The sequence below is a fragment of the Coturnix japonica genome, chromosome 2 (genome assembly GCF_001577835.2).
Source record: "Coturnix japonica isolate 7356 chromosome 2, Coturnix japonica 2.1, whole genome shotgun sequence".
In the NCBI taxonomy this organism is placed as follows: domain Eukaryota; kingdom Metazoa; phylum Chordata; class Aves; order Galliformes; family Phasianidae; genus Coturnix; species Coturnix japonica.
The window spans coordinates 42947451-42967008 of record NC_029517.1 but is presented as its reverse complement, the minus strand read 5'-3'; the positions used below and the strand labels follow the sequence as shown (position 1 = coordinate 42967008).

Below are 19558 nucleotides of genomic sequence, written 5' to 3'. Positions count from 1 at the left end.
GGGACAGATGTGTCCTATCCCTCTCTGAAGTTAGCGCATTTAGCACTGCTAGTAGCTGGCTCCCTCCATCCATTCCAGTGTGTTTATGCAAGCCTTCTCTAAAGACTGTTTAATCAAAATTCTCAGCAGAGATTAGAGCTAACATCCCACACGAATGCCCAAGTAATTAAGACAGCCAGTCTCTCATTACATAAAAACTGACAGCTGTGAAAAAAAATAAATTTGAGAGCTCCTTCTGAAAACAACCTTGAGTTGGGGGGTAGGTGAAATTAAGAATTGTGCCACATTGTCCAAACAATGCAATGATCACCACCAGTATCGTTGTCTTGCAATACGGAAGATGGCTGATGCTGTGCTTTGTATGGATGCACTCAGAGAAGCCATATCATTTTGAGCCCTCCAGGAGCACTGAGAGAAGAAACAGCAGCTTTGCTAATCCCAGTAGGCTTTAAACATCAAATAGTCCTTAAACTGCTCAGCAGCCTCAAGACTTAGGTGCCCCCAAGCACAATGGGAAGGTTGATTTATGTAGCTGGGGAAGATTAATGCTTAAAGTTTAGGTACCAGGTGTAGTTAGCAGCTGAAATCAGCTACTGAGAGAGCCAAACATTTCAGGCTGCAAGATCTGAGCTGTTCAGCCTGGAGAAGAGAAGGCCCTGGGGTGAACTGAGAGCGGCCTTTAAGTATCTAAAGGGAGGCTGTAAGAAGAAAGGGGACAGAGTATTTAGCACAGTCTACTGTAATAGGACAAGGAGAAATGGTTTCAAACTAAAAGAGAGGAGATTTAGATTGGATACTAGGAAGAAGATTTTTACAGTAAGGGTGGTGAGGCACTGGCACAGATTGCCCAGAGAGGTGGTGGTAGATCCGTCTCTGGAGACACTCAAGGTCAGGTTGGATGGGGCTGTGAGCAACCTGATGTATCTGTAGGTGTCTGTTCATTGCAGGGCAGTTGTACCAGATGACCTGTAAGAGTCTTTCCAGCTCAAATGATTATATGGTTCTATGATATAGAAAACTTGCCAGAAAGCTACAGAACTCTGGACCTGTCACTAACAATGTCCACATCCCATTCCTTAGCCAAACCATTTCAGGGAGCTTCAGACTTTTTTCAGTCAAAAAAAGAGACTAATTTCTGCAGATTGGCTGAGCCTCAGGAACAGAGAAGAACATGAAAAGGGCAGGTGGAGAGAAAGTGAAGCATCATGTTCTCTCTGGAAAGCTCTGTCTTAAAACGGCAATTTCGTCAGCTCAGTGAAGCTCTGCAAACACTCTTAAAAGGCAAGCAAGAAGCACATCTGTGATAACCACTGTCCTGGCAGCAGGCTGTGGAAACTCTCTGTTTTATCCATGTTTAAGTTTCAAAGATGAACTGTGAGTTTTAGAAAAGGAAAGCTCTGTTTCTGAGGCAAACACTTTACCCCAAATGCCAATAACATTTAAAAAACAATGCTCTCAAATTTGTAGTGCTTCATTCAGAGGAAACCCATTTGCCACAAGAGCATCTCTCTCTTTCGTTATCATATAAATAAATATCTTCCTTTCAGCTGGAAGATACTCAACCATTTTCCATGCTGTTTTCAATTATAAATGAGAAAGGGTCAGACTGTAACCCCCACAACACTGTTCAAATGATCTTTTTCCATTATAACTGATATTTTAAATTGCTTTATAAATGCCTTAGCTGTAAATTCATGCCCATTATTTGTAATAAGTGCTGGCCTCATTTAGGCTTGCTGGCTATATTCCCAGAATAATGCTTTTGGAGGGGGGGGTGTTCATGTTGAAGAAATGGGGGAGAGCAAGGGATGATCCACAACCCTAAAATTCTCATTAATAATTATAATAGAAGTCAAATTACACCAAGAATGCACTATCCAGTAAATATAGTCACTATGGTTAGAGGCCCCTGGGTTAAAACTAAAATAGTTAATCATGGTCTCCTCTCTTTTTAAATATAGTATAGATGCACACATGCAGGTATGCTTTCTACTCCTTGAAGAGCTCAGACTAGTTGTCAGTTCAAGCACTGCCGAAGTGTGAATCTGCAACGCATCTAATCTGCTCTGCAGCAAAAGAGCAGGGAATGCAGAAGAGGAAACTGGTGATTTGTGGAAGTGTTTGGAAGAGATATGCTTGTCTGAGAAAAGACCTTGCCAGAGTTGGACTCCAGTGAAGTCAGGTCAACACAGATTACAGTTTGCCTCTGTAAAGCCTGTAGAGGAGGCTGTACATTCTCTGCTTCATTTGTGCATGGTGCCAGACTCAAAAACAGAGAAATAGTGTCTGCATCATTCCTCATTGAAAGCAGCACTTTAGTTATCTGAGGGGATCTGGAAAATGCATTGGTGGATTAGCTGCTTCTTTGGCACAAGACTACCCAGTTCAGAAAGCAGCTTCGCCACCTAGGTCCTACCAGGGAAACTCTGAGACCCCTCTAACCTGCATCCCTCAAGAGCAGGTGAGGATTTTGGTCCTACAAGAGGAAATGGGTAGAGCAGAAGAGGGGGAATCTCAGAATATCCTGAATTGGAAGGACCCCATAGGGATCATCAAGTCCCACACCTGGCTCCACACAGAATCACCCAAAAATCAGACAATACATCTGAAAATGTTGTCTAAGTGTTTCTTGAACTCCAACAAGCTTGGTGCCATAACAAGACCTATGACAAGGAGCAAAAGGAAGGCAGCGGAAATGACTACATCCTATAGGAGCATTAGGAATACATGGAGAGGAGAAAGGTGGGAATGGGGCCGAGGAAGGATTCCTTAAGTATTACAAAGGCAAGTGCTTCTTCTGTTTTTAGGAAGGGCCACCTCTGCCTACATGTATTTGCAATCTGTCACACTCCATAAGCTGAGAGTAAATGCCTAATCTTCCAAAGCCTTTCAACCAGGACTGCTCATGAACATGTGGCATGGTAACATATGTGCTGTAGGCAAGAGAATTAAATAAGCTAGCAGAAAAGCTCAGCAATGGGAGGGCAAGGCTGGCAGTTCAGCATTCAGTCCAGGAATGAAGTGTCTGGTTAAGGAAGTAGGTGGCTGCAGCCTGCTAGTTTCTGTGTAAGTGCTAGGCACATGAGTCACAAATGATTGGGTTTGTTACTGTTGTTAGTTGAGGTAAAAAATGTAAACAAATCATCAAGGAAACATACAATAATTAATGTCTGATCATTATTATAGTTGGAGGAACATAAAGGCAAAACTGAGTTCATGCAGCAGACATAAATCTGTCAGTTCCTAACTCTGTTCTGCTTGACTTTGCAACCAGAAAATGGTCTTCTACTCCGGGCTGTATGCCTTTAACATTTTTCAAGTGTTTTGTTTTGTTTTGCTTTGTTTTCCCAACAGGTAAGAAGCAGGAGATAAGTTTTTACTGGGCAAATGTAATTAATCCCCAGCTGCCGTCATGAGAGGCCTTAACTTCTCTGGATTATCATGAGGGTTGCTGTTGTTTAAGATAGATTTTCACTGTGAATTGGCAGTAGATAAATGTGATGGTTTGGAAGAAAATGTAGTAAGTTCAATGGAAATGCAGGGGGTTGTGTTTTTGTTTGTTTGTTTGTTTGTTTTCTCTTCTTTCCTGTCTTTCCTGTCAGCGTGTTCAGAAAAAGCTAGATAGCGCAGGCACCATTACTTGGGTCTTGGTGTTTGTTCCTCAATCTGTCCTTCCTTTTTCTGATACTATCATCATCTCCTCTCTACCTTTCCACACAGGACATCGTACATGCTTACTGGGCTTTGCCTAGACCATAGGAAAAAGGGGGGGGGGGGGGGGGGGGACTAGAATGTAATGTAAGAACATGCTAAAGAAAGTAGCAAAAGAAAAACTACCACAAGAATATTTTATGCTAGAAATCATTAGAGAATTGCACTTGAAAGGCCATTACCAACTCTTACTATTATTAAAGACACTGTAATTTCACTTTGAACAACTAGGGTGACCCTTTCTACATTGGATATTTGTCTTTCATGGGACACATCTTGGCACTTCTGCTTATTAATGTATGTGGTAATCATACAATGAATGACTGGATTGATAAGAGTATATTGAGAACAGCTGCTAACAGAAGCTAAATGAACCCCTTATCATATCTTTACTGGAATGCTTGAAAATAAAGAGGAATGTCTGTGTCCAGAAATATCAACAAGTATAAAATAAAGATGTCTATAGCATTTAGAAAAAGTTGTTCCCAGTATTACTGCCAGTTCTTCCAAGTTTCGTATTTTTCTTGTGGAAAATAGAATCTGTTCTACTGAGCAAAAAAAATAAAAAGGTTTATTAGATGTCATTAAAAAGGTGTATGTGTACATCTCTAAGTTGTAATGCTACCTAAATTTATGAAGTTAGAAAGCACACCAGTCTTATAATTCTTATAATTACTGTATTTTTTCTTTTTTTTTTCTTACCATTTCAGTTATTTGGTTGTTTCTTAGCCTGGGAGACACGAAATGTCAGCATTCCTGCTTTGAACGATAGCAAATACATCGGAATGAGTGTATACAATGTCGGGATAATGTGCATTATTGGTGCTGCTGTTTCATTTCTTACTCGGGACCAACCCAACGTTCAGTTCTGCATTGTTGCTCTAGTCATAATTTTCTGCAGTACCATTACTCTCTGCCTCGTCTTTGTACCTAAGGTAAGTGAATTTGTTTAGCACAGATGCAGATTTTCTTTTGTTCCATTTTGTAATGGTGATTTCATATGCAAAAATTTTGTTGCCTTTTCAAGCACAGGGAAAATTCTAAAAGCAAGCCTGTCAATATCTGGAACAGAACAAAGTTTCTTGAGAAACTTTCTTAGCATTCCTAATGCCTACATTTTACTGAATGTGTGAATGGTGACAAAAAGGTTGTTCTCTAGTTTCAGTGGAATAGGAACTTTTTGGAGTGGGAGACGTGTGGGCATTAAAGAGGGACAGGTCCAGTTGTCTGCTCTACCACGTGTCTCTTATATTGAAACCTGTAAGATACTCAAGTATGGTGGTAAAATAGGACTTATTAGTAGCTCTTCAGAAGAAAGAGAAAAAAACAACTGTATGTAAACTGCAGATGCTGACAATGAAGATGCTTTTAATAACTGATATATTATAGGTCTAAATAAGGCACGGACTGTGAAGCATATGCCTTCATTTCTTTTTGCTCTTTTGGACTCTGAGGATGAATGTATTGTATGTTGATGGAAGAAATGAGAAGATACTGAATCACAGGGGGCTGGCACTTTAATTCTTTTACTTGCAGAGTTAAGCTTTAGGCATGAGTGTTGATAGACCTTAAATGACAACAAAGTGATTTCTATGTAAGTTTACTTTAGCTAAACCACAAGTTCTGGAGAATGCATTTGATACTTTGTGGTAAAATGTGCAATTGTGGTCACTTTAAATGATTTGTACAAACCTAGCATAATACCCCAAGCCAGATGTATATATAGTTGGATGACTGGAACATTTGCAAGGCGAGATTTAAGATGTTTGTCTTACCTCTGGCATTTTTGCCTTTTCAATTAAGTCGTGGTAAAATGTTTGTGGCAGAATTGAACAAATTATAGTGAACGTGTTGGTGCTAACTGGCCTCCGAAGGGGAATTTACCTCAGTTGTTCCCTCTGAGGCAAAGGATAGGCAAAGAAAAACAAAAGAAGACAACTTCTGATCTGCAGCAAAGTAGAACGATTCGTTTTCCAGGACTGACCAACCTGGATACTTTTACAAGTTCTGCAGTTCAATACTTAAAAATTATATACCTACAAATACATAGTCATATTCTTGTTCTGGATCTTACGAAAAATCACAACTTCATTCTAAATTGAGGAAAATTCCCAAACACAGCAAAGAAGAGTACTTTAAAATACTGCAAGATTTACGTTTGTAAGCTGTATGAAAATGCATATTAAAGCTCTGCTGCCAAAAATACCTCCACAAAATTTCAAAAGTCTCTTCAAAGAGAAAATATTATTAATGCTGTGACATGCTTTTCTGCCCCTTTGCTTTCATGCTCCTTTACCCATCCTTTTCTGCTGCTGCAGGATCTGAAATGATTTTCCTGTTTCCTCTCTTAACCCTTTCATCTGACCTTCTTTTAACCCCTAACTTCCATGCCATCATTTTTACTCCTGGTTCATTTTGCTTGAAATTGCAAACATGAACCATAGCCTCTGAGCATAATGTACTTATCCCATCCTATGTATTGCCAGGTTCTTATACGCTTAGCTGCTTTGCATTACAAATGAGCACTGGGCAAAGCACAGAAAAAAAGAGAACCTGAAGCAGGAGTTGGAATGTCCTTCCAACAGATGCGAGCGCTCTCACAGTTGGACAGTTTTTCTTCTTGCATTTGTATGTTGTGCCCTACATTTCTTCTTATCATGCTTTGCCACAGTTGCAGCAGGACTGTTGGCAAGCACTCTTCCCTGGAATGTGCTTCATCTTAGATTTCATGATGCACAGGCCCCACAGAATATTGTAACCAAGAACACTCAAGTTATTTACAGCTAGATAGGACTTCAATGTGAGACAGGCACCAAATCTGTCCTCTTAACAATTACGTAATCCATTAGTACAGTTTTGGTGACATAGGCAGATTGTTGGTGAAATGCTAAAGCCTGAGGCTTGTCAAGCGTAGAAGATACTTCAAACCTGGAAGCTTGCACTTCTTCATTTATTAAACCATTGTCAGACAGATGCAAACAGTAACGTGCTTTTGAGCCACTTGAGTACTTATATTTTTCTTCAATTCAAAGTATAAAACATTTCCTTAAGCAGTCTCAAGATCTTACAGTGCTAGAATTCAATTTTTCCCCCATAGCCCTTTTATGGATCCGAATAAGCAGCTGTTAAATTATGTAGGGAAACTAGAGAAAGAAATGTTTTTCCATTACTTCTCCATTGTACTAATCCTATTTACATATACTGTGGCAATTACTGTGCTTCTCCAGGCCTACCTCATGCACTGCTGTTTTGTTAGCACAAGTGACTCTGAAAAATCTCATAGCAGAATTAGACCAGGGACAAATTCTTCACTGTTCTCTTCATTCGAAGATATGCTACATTACCTTCCATGGACTGAGGTGAAGGTAGGTGGCCAGTAGTTCCCTAGATCCTCATTTTCAACTTTCTTGAACATGTCTGTGACATTTCCTCTCTCTCAGTGCTCAGGAGCCTCTCCTGATCAGCATCAGCTTCCAAAGACAATTGAGAGTAGCCTTGCAGTGGCATCATCCAGCTCCCTCAGTTCTTGGGGATGCACTTCATCAGGCTGCATGAACTGATGTTCAATTGGCTTGGGGGTTCCAGAGGGATGGGATTCCTGAAAGCAATTATTACAAGCAAAGGCTAATGTGAAGTGGTCACTTAAGATCTGAACCTTCTGTGTGTCTTTAATGACTTAAAGAAATGCAGTTTATTGTCTTCAAACGTAACACATAATCTTCATGTATGGACTTGGTCTATAAACTCATGTCAGGGATGAACTGCTTCCATTTCACATCAGTTCTGTCTCTGTCAGAATTTAGGCCTTCATGCCACCATAACTGCAGAGTAGTCATGCTTGCAAAAACAAGGTGAACAAATTACGAGTCGTGGCTATTCCACAAAATATGGCTGTACAAGATTCCTTCTCCTTTTGACTTTTCAGACAACTCAGCAGCACTGGATTTATGAAATCATATCCATGTTCTCAAAGCAGGGAGCTCCTTCAGCTCTATCTGTGTACAAATACATATGTATGATGCTTGGCGAGTAATCATAAGTTCTGTATTCTTTAGAGTTCTCTGAAAATATCTTACCTCCTTGCTGAACTGCTAGTAGGTTCTCTCTTTGTATCAAGGTGATATTTTCACATTGTCACCAAATGTTAAATCTTCCTTATATTTTTTTAAATTAGATATGTTTAAGGTTAACATTTTTAATTTTAAGTGGCTTATTGAATTTATTTCCACAGGTTTGTTTTATCTTGGTCCCTAAAACCTAATTAAGTTTCTGTTATCTCCAGAATGCAATCTCCCTGTGGTTTTTCTGTTAATACTCCTACCTCGTGCTTCTCTGCTTGAATGTTACTTCTAACAGTAGGAAAGAAAGGTCATGCAAAGCTGTGTTTGGGGAGTGAAGGGCTTGGGTTTGTTGGCTTTTGTTTGTTTGTTTGTTTGTTTTTTCCTGAGGAAAGAATATATTCTTTGAAAGTATAAAGATGTCAATGAAGGATAAAGAGATTTTTGACAAAATACTGAAATATATCTTTAATTAAGTCCAGGCTAATATGTTTTATATGAGTTTTTCCAAGTTGGTGGATGAAAAACTTAACACGACCCAGCAGCACGCTCTTGCAGCTCAGAAAGCAAATGGTATCCTGGGTTCCACAAGAAGAGGGGTGGCCAGCAGGGTCAGGGAGGTGATTGTCCCTCTTTCCTCTGCCCTTGTGAGACCCCATCTGGATTACTGTGTCCAGGTCTGGAGACCCCAATACAGAGGGAGTCCAGAAAGATGATCAGAGGGCTGGAGCACCTCCCTTATGAAGACAGGTTGAGGGAGCTGGGGTTGTTCAGTCTGGAGAAAAGAAGGCTGCAGTGTGACCTAATTGCAACCTTCCAGTACCTAAAGGGAGCCTATAAACAGGAGTCAACTCTTTGAAAGGGTGGATAACAGTAGGACAAGGGGAAATGGTTTTAAGTTGAAGGAGGGAAGATTTAGGTTGAATATCAGGGGGAAGTTCTTTACTATGAGAGTGGTGAGGTGCTGGCACAGGATGCCCAGAGTGATTGAGGATGCCCCACTCCTGGAGGTGTTCAAGGCCAGTTTGGATGGGGCCCTGGGCAACCTGGTCTAGTATTAAATGTGGAGGTTGATAGCCCTGCCTGTGGCAGGGGATTGGAAATTCATGATCCTTGAGGTCCCTTCCAACCTGGGCCATTCTCTGATTCTGAGAATTTTTTTAACTCTTCCCTCTGCAAAATCATTATAATCCAACCTATTCTGTGAATTTATTCAGAAATTGCCTTAAGATCTGCTCACCTTCCAGTATTTTGTACTTGAAAGTCAGAAAGAAGCACCTTTGAATATTTGCAACACAAAAGAACTAGCTGCAAAAATAAAACCATCTACAGGATTTCTTAAGGCTTGTAAACCTTTCAGCTCATCACACTGAGGACAAATCCAGATGCAGCCACACAGAACAGACGATTTCAGTTCACTCAAAATCAAAAGAAAGAAGACTCAAAAACATCAACGTCAGTCACCAGCGTCAATCAGGCCAGCACATCTCGGCTAGAAGGACTGCAGTCAGAGAACCACCGCTTGAGAATGAAAATTACAGAGGTATTGCTTATTTGATGCATATTGCCTATGCTATTTCTTTGCAGCTTTTTTTGTGATCTGCTTAAATGTTGTCTACTTGTTAGAGGAAAAAAAAAATTTTAAGTTGTCTTTGCCTGTTAGCAAAATACTGAAATAATAGGAAACATTATTTGTATGAATAGCTAATTATTACATTCAATACTTAGCAGATGTGATAAATTAAGTTATGCCTTAGCAAATTAAAATGAAACTTCCTGTAGTCCTTTATGACAGGTGCCTCATATGGACACGCTGTACAAAATACAGCCGTAGCAGTAGAAGGACAACCTTTACATGCCAATGTAAAAGAGACCTGCAGCCCCAAGGGCACTTAAGAGCTGTCTTTGTTTCTATTTATGATCAAGTTCAGAGACTGCCATTGCTGGCAGTCTAAGAGTTCACATATGAAATACATGAATCCCCTTTAAGCTATGAAATGGGTATTCTTTATTATGTCCCCCCTTGCTCAGGAGACTTCAAACAGTGTCAAATTAGCACTGAAGCCTGTCCATTCTGTGTAACAAGATATCCATAGTTTCTCTAACTATTATTAAAAATATATTTTCTTTTTGCCTGTATTTTGAAGTATTCTTATACCTTGAAGAAAAGGTATCCTATTTCAACCATAACTTCTTTATCCATATCTTAAGGACAATTGCCTAGGTAACAAAAAGATGTTTACTCAAGCTATCAAAGACTTCAAAAGCAAAAGCTGTCCCTGTTTGAAAAAATGTAGTTCTTCAGTTTGGTTAGGTGCCTTTCATGTGACAACCTTGCAATATTGGATGAAGGCCCTGCTGGTTACTGGCTATCTTAGAATCTATATCCTGCTGTAGCTTTTTAACAAAGCCTCCTAACTCACAAAATGCCACCTGTACCTTGTAAGGCTTATGACAGTGATCACAGGTAAGGCTGGTGAGGGTAATTGAGCTGCATTAATGTAAACAGGGCCCTAATACCCTTGTTAGACTTTACTTAAATAGATTAAATTAAATACTTAAACACTGTAGGTCCAAATAGGAATTTCATTGTTACAGCAGCATGAAACATTTCTTACCATAGCCAGTAGCTACATCTCTGGATTATTTACCTTGAGTTGCTACAGCCAAGTTCTATAAGGAAGCAGTGTAAATTTAAATCCAACACTTCTAAAGCTTATTTAAGCCGGTAGTAAGCTGGACACTGCATCCTGGACAACTGTTCACAGAGAGCTTCCCAAACCCTAATTTATTTGGCTCATTGAAGTAGTTACAGTGCTGCATGCCCATTGTATGAATAAATAATAATCAGTTTAGAGGTTTTCAGACTGGGCATTCCAATACTCATTTCTTCTGCAGTACACCTGGAATTACTTAAACCATCAGCTATGGAAGCATGCTTATCTTGTATGCCCTTTGTGCTTTGACAGTGCTACCTGTAGGCAGATTTTTAGAGATAGTGTTGTAATGCTATAGGAAAGCTGTATTTGGTACTATGTGCTCATTGCATGACCACCTGCTCCTAGTCTAATTATAGAAGGCTGTGCAGTTACTGCAGATACCTGAAACAATGGTCCTTGGCAATTCATACTCTTTCTGTTTTGCAGCTGGACAAAGACCTAGAAGAGGTCACAATGCAGCTTCAGGACACACCTGAGAAAACAACATACATTAAGCAGAACCACTATCAGGATCTCAATGACATTCTCAGTATACGGAACTTTACAGACAGCAAAGGTGAGAGTGAAATCTATTAGCAGCTTAACCCAGAAAGGTTTTGAATACCAGAATGCCTATCTTGTTGGATTGGTTCCAGAGCACTCATATCTTAGGAAGATACACTTCAAATGTTTTGGTTGTGTAATGAAAAGCATGCAGAGTCACACAATAAGTTGTATGATACTCACTGAGTAGATATTTTTCTGTACTTATCTCTTCTACTGTATGCCTTAAGTGTATAATACACAAGGTAAAGTAGCACACTTTAAAAAACAAACTTGTGTTCAGAAGTCAAGTTTTCTGTATGTCATGACAATACTTCAGATGTTTAAGAGTTAATTGTGCCAGCTATCAACAGCAGGAAGCCCGATTTAATATGTGCTTATCTGAATAGATGTTCAAATCTTGCTTTTGGACATTGCTATAAAGTACATTGAAGAGAAGCATGTAAATATTTCAGTGCTGATTTGGACTCTAAATGTAGAATTGAAGGCACTCGTGTATGAAAATTCTTCCCTAGGAACTGATAAAAAAAGGATTTCATGACAACTGAAATATTCCTAAGTTGTTTCTACCATGTCTGCTGCATAGGTCCCCAAAGAAATATATGTGAAAGAATTACTTCCATTAAAGCTATTTCACTTTTGGGAAGCAATAAGATCTGGTGTATAGTGCAATAAAGTGGAAGCCAGGACACCCAGTTTCCATTTCTGACTGTAGAATTGATCTACTTTGTGAATTTTGGCAAATGACTTTGTACAGCTGAATATTATTATATTAGATGAAGAAACTAATTGCCCTGCGTAGGGAAGTTGTGCAGTTGCAAAGCTGTGCTCAGGTGTCCTATTGGTGAAGTGAGACTAAAGCTACTCGTGTAAATGTAGATGTTGAAGAAGTATTTTAAAACAACAGCAACACTTCATACATGTCTTTGAAGTATATTGAAAGCGTAGTTGGAAAAGGTTACGTTCTCATGAGGTACTTAGTTTTAGCCTGGGTGTATATTTGGTTGTGTAACTTTTCTGGGGGTGGGACAGGGAGAGGGAAATTAATAAATACATAAAGGAAGAGTTTTTCAGAGTTCCCAATGTCCTATTTAAAATTAAAAAACAGAAGGGGGGAAAGGAAGACAAGGAGGAAAAGGGAAACGTAAATAGCTGCTGGAGGCGTGTGATTATTGGGCTGAGATCAGCAACAAGAACTAACATCAGCGAGTGGGATGAGGCAGTTTTACCGAGTGTTCAAAAGGAGCACATAGAATGTTCCACTCATGTCAGATGCTCCAGGAAAAAAAAAAAAAAAAAAAAAAAAAGATAAATCATGAATAATATTTCAAGTGGAAAAGATACATTGCATCATGCCAACTGGCCATCTAAGTTTGGGTATGGGAGACAAAAATGATTCTCAAGAGATATGTTGGATATAAATTTAGGACTGTATGCTTCCCACAGCAGGTTGCACTCCATTAGCAGTAGGATGCTGGCAAAGAAATCAAGAAGAAAATATAACCTTTATGCACTTACTTGTGACTATATATCTACAGAAAACAATGATGTTTACTGCTGCTTTAAGTACTAGCATCCAAGATTGTCTGCATTCCCAAGTTGACCCCTGTTTGTTACCTTAACTTCTTCTTTTCTACTTCTGGAAACATTTTTAAGAATGCCTTTATGTAATGAGTCTTCATGTACTTAGTAGCTTGGAATTACATTCAATTGGGATTTACAGGGTAGATATTCTCCTGCAGACTGTAGTTGCTGGACATAGCTTTCTGAATACTATGTATTAATAATATATGAATTTACTGCATAAAGCTCAAGGAAGAGAAGGGAAAGAAAGATGATTTTCGTTGCTCATGTTTGTATTGAGCATGTTAGAGCATTGATGTGGGGGGATGAGGACAACCTGGATCTCAGTTTCCGGCAGTTTCCAAAGTTTAGTCTCACATTTGAGGGCAAATGCCACAAATATGAGCATTACACAGTACTCTGATATTCAAACCTCCAACCTTTGAGTTGCCACATTGAATAAATCATGATAGGCTCTTTTTCCCCTCAATTCCTGTGTCTTCTGCTTTTTGGTTTCTCTCTTTGCCATTTTTCCCTTCCCTTGTTACATCTGAGTCTTCTTTCTCTGTATTTCTCACTGCATCGTATCTCAACATATATGCTTAATTTAAATTTGCTATTGCAATCAAAATAATAAACCTTTGGAGTATTCATGCCGCTGAGTCACTGCTGCTTCTGTGCAGATGCATACAGACATCACTTAAATGTTACTTAAAGAAATTCTAGTCCTTATTGCTATGGGAAAGCTAACTCTGTCTGACATAACTATGTTTTCTGTAGCCATGCATTTCATATTGCTTTCTGTAAATGAAAGTGCGGGACCTTGAAATTACACATCCCTGATGGTACTTTGCCAAGCTTCAAAAGATGTTAATATTTTATTATCATGACCTAGAAGGGGCCACATGTGTCGCTTCCATCTGCATAGTTTTCATCTGGGAAAGACCATCCAATGTGGCTTTAAAGGTAATGACAAGGTTCTTGCCTAGCTTGGACCTCGTAAAAAGTGTGAGCTGAGAAAGAGGTAGTAATGCAGTAAAGAGAGATGCTAAAGGTAACAGCTGACTTCTTAGAGCTAAAGATTGTAGCATATCATGTCTAGTGGATACGACTGAATCCTGTGTCAATCCTTGAAAAACTCCTTGCTGTTCTGAAAAAGTTCACACAGAGCATTCAATGCAGCATACCCCGATTGCTATTGTTTACACAAACCCACTTCAGAGGACAAATAAGAATGTAGGATTTATGCAGTGCATCTCTAACAAGTCCTAATGAAACTTTAATGTCATAGCACACTTCAGTAGATTTCTGAACTGTAAAAATTGCCCAGAATCAAAATTTCCAGCCTATAGCTGAGTGCCAACAGAGGTTATCTGATTCTTCCCATCCCTTCCCACTCCTGCCAATTACCTCAAATACGGATTTAGGATCCTAACTCTACATGGCTTAAACCAGAGCATGCAGACCCAGATGTGCACTCCTGTAACTGCCTGAGCTCAGGCAAAGCTTCATAACTTTGGGGGCCCTCGTTAGCTGTTGCTAGTAACAGCTCCTAGTGTAGCTCACTCTTTGCTGGCATGGGAACTCCTTCTTTACAGCACATTTTGATTCAATAGTTCTCATTTAAGAAGAGAGATTATCTAGGATGCTCATCTCTTATTCACAAATCCATTAAGTTCCCAAGATATCTATAGCAACTGGCCATATAAGAAAAGCAATTAAGAAAATGTGGATTGCAGTTTATGGTTTGATCGCTTTTTATTTTGTTCTGTTTTCTTTTTTAATGCAGGCTTTTATCTTTGGCTGTATTAGCTTTGTGCAGTCAGGCAATTCTCAGCATGCTCCACGGAATGTGACCTCAGATGGCTTCCCCAGTTGCATATAAATTGTTTGTGAGGGGCATTCCCTGAACTGCAACAGGACCTGAGGGAACAGCATGGAACTGCGTCAGGGGAGGGTCAGATTGGGCATTAGGGAAAGGTTCTTCATCAGAGAGTGGTGGGCATGGAACAGGATCCCCAGGGCAATGGGCATGGCCCCAGGCTGCCAGTGTTTGAGCATCATAAGTAAGGAATGCCCTAGGAAGGCTGAAGTTATTTCTACCATGAGAGCTACTGCACAGATAAAATTTACTGAGGTTTTCACCACTCTCCCAAGAAGTTGCCATAAGCTAGAACACTGAGGCTTTTACCATGGCTCCCTGGATGTGATACCATAATTAGCATATTCCAGACACCATAAGAAAGAATATTCCAGGATTTATGCCTGGAGCCTTCTCAGAGCCAGAGCAACTTGGGCTGTGTTTCCTGGGGTTTTCCCTACTGATGCTTCAGCACAGGGTATCAGCCACCATGTTTCCAGAGCCCCTGTGTGCCGTAACAGGGAGCTCAACCATGTGATTTTAAGAATAGCTTTTCACAACACTTAACAGCAGGTGTTGTCAGTGAATTAATGGAAGAAATCACTGTAAGAGGTTCCTTTTTAGCTTTTCTACCCATTTTTATCAGTTTCTGAACTTCTTCCTTTCTCTTCTCCAAGGGACAAATTCTGTTCTCTGATAGCTATAAGTAAGTGGAAAGTGCATGCACATCAGGATTAAATTTGATTCTGTAAGAAAAATGCCGTGGTAAGATACTGTGTGGTTTTTTGGGTTGGCTAATTTTGTTACCCTTAGAATCCTACAGTCGTATTCTATTTGACTTCCATCTGACATTTCCTTAAATGAAATTATTTCTACATGAATGATTCATATACAGTGAGAGTTTCTCATAAAGTCAAACTGATAAAATATCCTCCAGTCAAATCTCCATTTACTGCAACTTTTGCCAGTGTTTTAGAGCAGTGTATTACAAAAATTAATGAATGACAACCCTACTATGGGAAGTACAGAAGGAAGCAAAGTGCAGACATGCAGTAAACCCCACTTGTGCAAGTTCTCTCGCTGCAGGCACCCCAGCTTGCTCAGAAAGTCTTTTCTGTTTGGAGACGGAGAAGGTTTTTACTCATTGCTGTAAATGGACTGGGAGCATTCATTGGCATGTCAGCTATGCCTACATACTGTCAATTGTAACCTCACTGGTGTTTCTTAGTGTTAGTTTCTCCCCAAGTAAAAGTAGCTCAAAAAAAACAGTTTTCAAAGGAGCGTTGCTAGCAAATGCAAAGCAAAACAGAGTTCATCTGTGGCAGAGGGAAAAACATTACTTCTGTGAAGCTGATTTTATTCAAGCGTTAAGCTTGAGATTAAAAACACAGATTCAAAGGAAGGCTTTTCAAACACTGATGCACAAGGCTTTGAGGAATGTGTTCTTTTAAAGAAAAGATATAGTTCTTTATTTCCTTATGTAGAGACTGAGATACCAGTTTCCATGAAGCCTAGCGAATGAATTTCAATCCCGAAGTAAGGGGTTGTTTCTATTTCTATGGGGAGGCCAATCTGCCAGATGTTCAGTTCCTGCTTTTCCTTGCACAGAAATGAATGTGTAGTAAAGGGAGTTTCTTCTGATTCACAGCAGTAAAAATCAGAAAAGAATCCTATTGGCTGTCTATTAAAAAAAAATTCCTAACATAACTATGAGAAGTGATGACTTAGACTTCCTGAACGCTTGAGAGCATTGTTAAGGAGAATCTTTTTGGGCGTACCCAGCAGATGGTGTGAGCATTTTGATTTGTCTTTTGGTTTTACTTTCTTTCCATCCTGTTTGTGTAAAAAGCAGAAAGTGACTGGTCTAGTTTCCCAATAACAGGAGCATGGAAAAAAATGCAGTAGATTTTAAAAGTCTGCCTTTAGCGTTATAGTTTTCAGTATTCTTTAGTAAATTGACTAAGTTATCTCTGCCAGACCTCGTGAGTCATTGTTAAACCCCGTTTACATCTTTGTGGAGCATAAAATGTGTTTCCTAGCCAAGATGAAACAGTGGTGGAACTGAAAAATGTGGGGTGAGCTGCAGTCCTGACAACAAGTTGTAAGATAATGGCGTACTGCTGCTAAAAGTATAATAATGAAGGTGTTCTATAAAACTGCACTGTACAAATGCCAACCAAAAAATCTCTTAGGTAAAGAACCAGAGTTTCCAAAATGCCAGAAGAAATGCCAGTGATCCCTTTGTTAGGCCTCTCCACAGCAGCAATGCTGTGCTCCTGCAGCTCAGAGCTTGGCAGTTGGAAGTCATTTTTCTTCTGGAGGAGGGCAAAAGTCCCAAGTTAAAGCCTCCTGACAACCGGGTAGAAGGTTTTGTTTTCTAATGAACCAATCATAGAGTAATGTGTGAAGCACTTGAGATCTATTTGTCTTTTTTCCCCTATTGTTTTTTGAATGGAAAGTACTAGGGCATCACTTATTCAGACTTCTGAGTTCCTGTTTGAGGTCTAAGAAGGTGAAAATTACTTAGAAACTGCTTCTGGCTAATGTAAATTCAATTTTGAAAGCATTTAGATCATCTGGGTGCAACTTACTCAGTAGCATCTGCAATGGCAGACAGTACTCTGAGAATGAAGGGCATTTTTCAAGTGGCATGCTTAATGAACAGTGGAAGAAAAGATGGGAAGCACTAACAGCAGTGCTAAACTTCAGAGAAATCAGGAGAACCAAATATTTGCCATTACCTTTAATTCATTTTCTTTCAGTTGTTCATCTATACAAAATCAGTTTCTTCCATCCTTAAGTTGTTTAAGTGCATGTGGTGATAGATAGCGGGTTTTCTTTCAGCTCCAGCTCCTGGAGTGAGAATCTTGATCTTCATTATTGACATGAAAGGCAAATGGGAAAAATAAATAAATAAAGATTTTAGTTTCCATAGCTGCATAATAAAAATCTAACAGCTCCTTTTCCAAATAGCTCAAAGCTCTAGACAACAAATAAGAATTACACAACTGTTTTGTATTTTGAAAGGAGAAATAAGGAACAGAGAAAAAAAAAAAAAAAAAAGTCTTAATATTGTGGCAGTCTGTGTATTCTACCTGTATTCTATAACACAGAATATTAAAACTTGTGTATGTATGGAAATACACACAGTGTATGAAAGGAGAGTCATCTACAAGAGTGTTAGGAAAGGGTTTATTAAGAATAATACACAGCATGGTATATAGGCAGTTAGTGTAAAGGATGAGTAGGCATAGAATATGTAATTTCTGCTCTACTTTAAACTAGAATCCCCACCTTTTTAACAGGGACCACCCCCATCCCTTTCTTTCCCCCCTTCTCTCCCCTTCTCTCTCCCCCCACCCCCTCTCACATAGCACAACTGAAAGCATAATAAATCCCTCCAGGGCATACAACACAGATCAATCCCTGAAGTTATGTACTTCCAAAGCCTGACACTTGTATATCCCAGTCATTTGGTGAAGGGTTGCACCTTCAGTGGCTTTGCAAATTATTTATCTTGGCCAAAAGGCTTGGGGCCCTGGAACAGTTAAATAATAGGCCTTTTCCACCCCTAATTGCAGGGATTATTTGAATTTTAACTTTGGTGTTTGTCATCAAGTCAGCATTTTTCATTGTCAGCTTGGATCAACTCAGCGTCGGACGTTGTTTTTAATCATGGAAATAAGAGGTTTTTTCTAGTTGTCTGTTTATAGACATCACAAGGCTCTTATGCAAATGTCAAGCTCAATATACATAGAAATGTGATATATGGAAAACAAAAACTGAGCTCTTGTGACAGCAAGTGCCACACCAGCAAACTTCAGGCTGTCCTGAGATGATAGGTTTCACTTCTTCTTATCTTAGCCGCTGTCAGATTTGAATCCTTGTTGTCCTCCCTTCACATCACTGAATCCTGTCACATCTCCTCTTAAAGCACCTCCCTTCTTGCTACACACAAATCCCTTAGCTCTTTCCCTGACATTTTGTTGACTTAACCGAAGCAGCTTTGTGTGCCCTGGTTGTCTCCTGTCTCAACCAGCACCTTGCCTTCCATGCAACATAAGTGAAGAATCTTTGCTTTTCTGAGCTGTAGCAGTCCTCAGTCTGTACATTGGTGGAGTAATGGAATCTGAATTTTATCATAGAATTATTTTAGTTGGAAGAGACCCTTAAAGGCCACCTAATCCTCTGCAATGAATAGGGACACCTCCAGCTACATCAGGTTGCTCAGAGCCCCATCCAGCCTGATCTTGAGTGTCTCCAGGGATGGGGCTTCCACTTCCTCTCAGTGCATCCTATCCCAGTGTTTCCTAGGACACGATGCCCAGAGAGGTGGTGGGTGTCCTGATACCTGGGGCTTCTTGGTGTTAGTAGAGCAGAAATTCAGCTTAAGCCTTCAGTATGGACCGGGCTTTCCATACTGTTGTTGCTGTTTTCCAGATATTTTCCTACTTTTCCCTCTCATGCCCATTTTTGCATTCAGATCCTCTAGGGTCCTTTTCTAGTGTCTACCTCTGAGTCCTCCTCCATGCTGCCTTAAGGCCTGCAGCAACCACTGCTTCTATGCGTGTAGCAAACAACTGCCTGTGATGGATTTGGAGCAGCTCTGTAATTATTTATGAAAACTCTGCACTGTCCTCATTACTCAGATGTTTTTCTTGTGACTTTCCTTGGCTTAACACCGCAGGAAGCATTGGAAAATCAGGCAGGAACAGAAGGGATCTCCAGTTAAGACAGCCTTTTTAAAATGGCTGTGTTCTTCTCCTCTTGCAGAGGGATGGTATATGCCACAGACCTCAGCACAGCTAGCCTCGGCCTCCTGGGACTCCCATGGGAATTAAGTGATGCTACCTGCAGGGAAAATGATGATCTTCTGTTACCACTCTGCAGTAAAAAAGGACTGCAGAAGAAAGCTTAATGAAATCATTAGCTGTCCTTCCTGCAGACAACCTATGGGCCAGTGCAGCTGATATGAATGATTTTTCTGTGCTAAATCATAGCAGATAGCAGAAAGTTGAATGAGCACACTTAATTGCTTATGTGATATCAAGCTTACCAGGGTTTCATAAATCAATGAAATTACAGTTTTTCTGGGTAAATAT

The 19558-nt window shown here is 39.8% G+C and overlaps 1 protein-coding gene across 1 annotated transcript in view; it reads left to right on the top strand.

Annotated features, from left to right (window-relative positions):
• GABBR2 (gamma-aminobutyric acid type B receptor subunit 2) overlaps window positions 1-19558 on the top strand; it is a 449900-nt gene that overhangs the window by 420050 nt on the left and 10292 nt on the right. The window contains exons 15-17 of the mRNA XM_015854241.2: window positions 4422-4646; window positions 9130-9312; window positions 10916-11045. Of these exons, the coding sequence (XP_015709727.1) occupies window positions 4422-4646; window positions 9130-9312; window positions 10916-11045 (538 nt within the window). The remainder of the gene's footprint in view (window positions 1-4421; window positions 4647-9129; window positions 9313-10915; window positions 11046-19558) is intronic.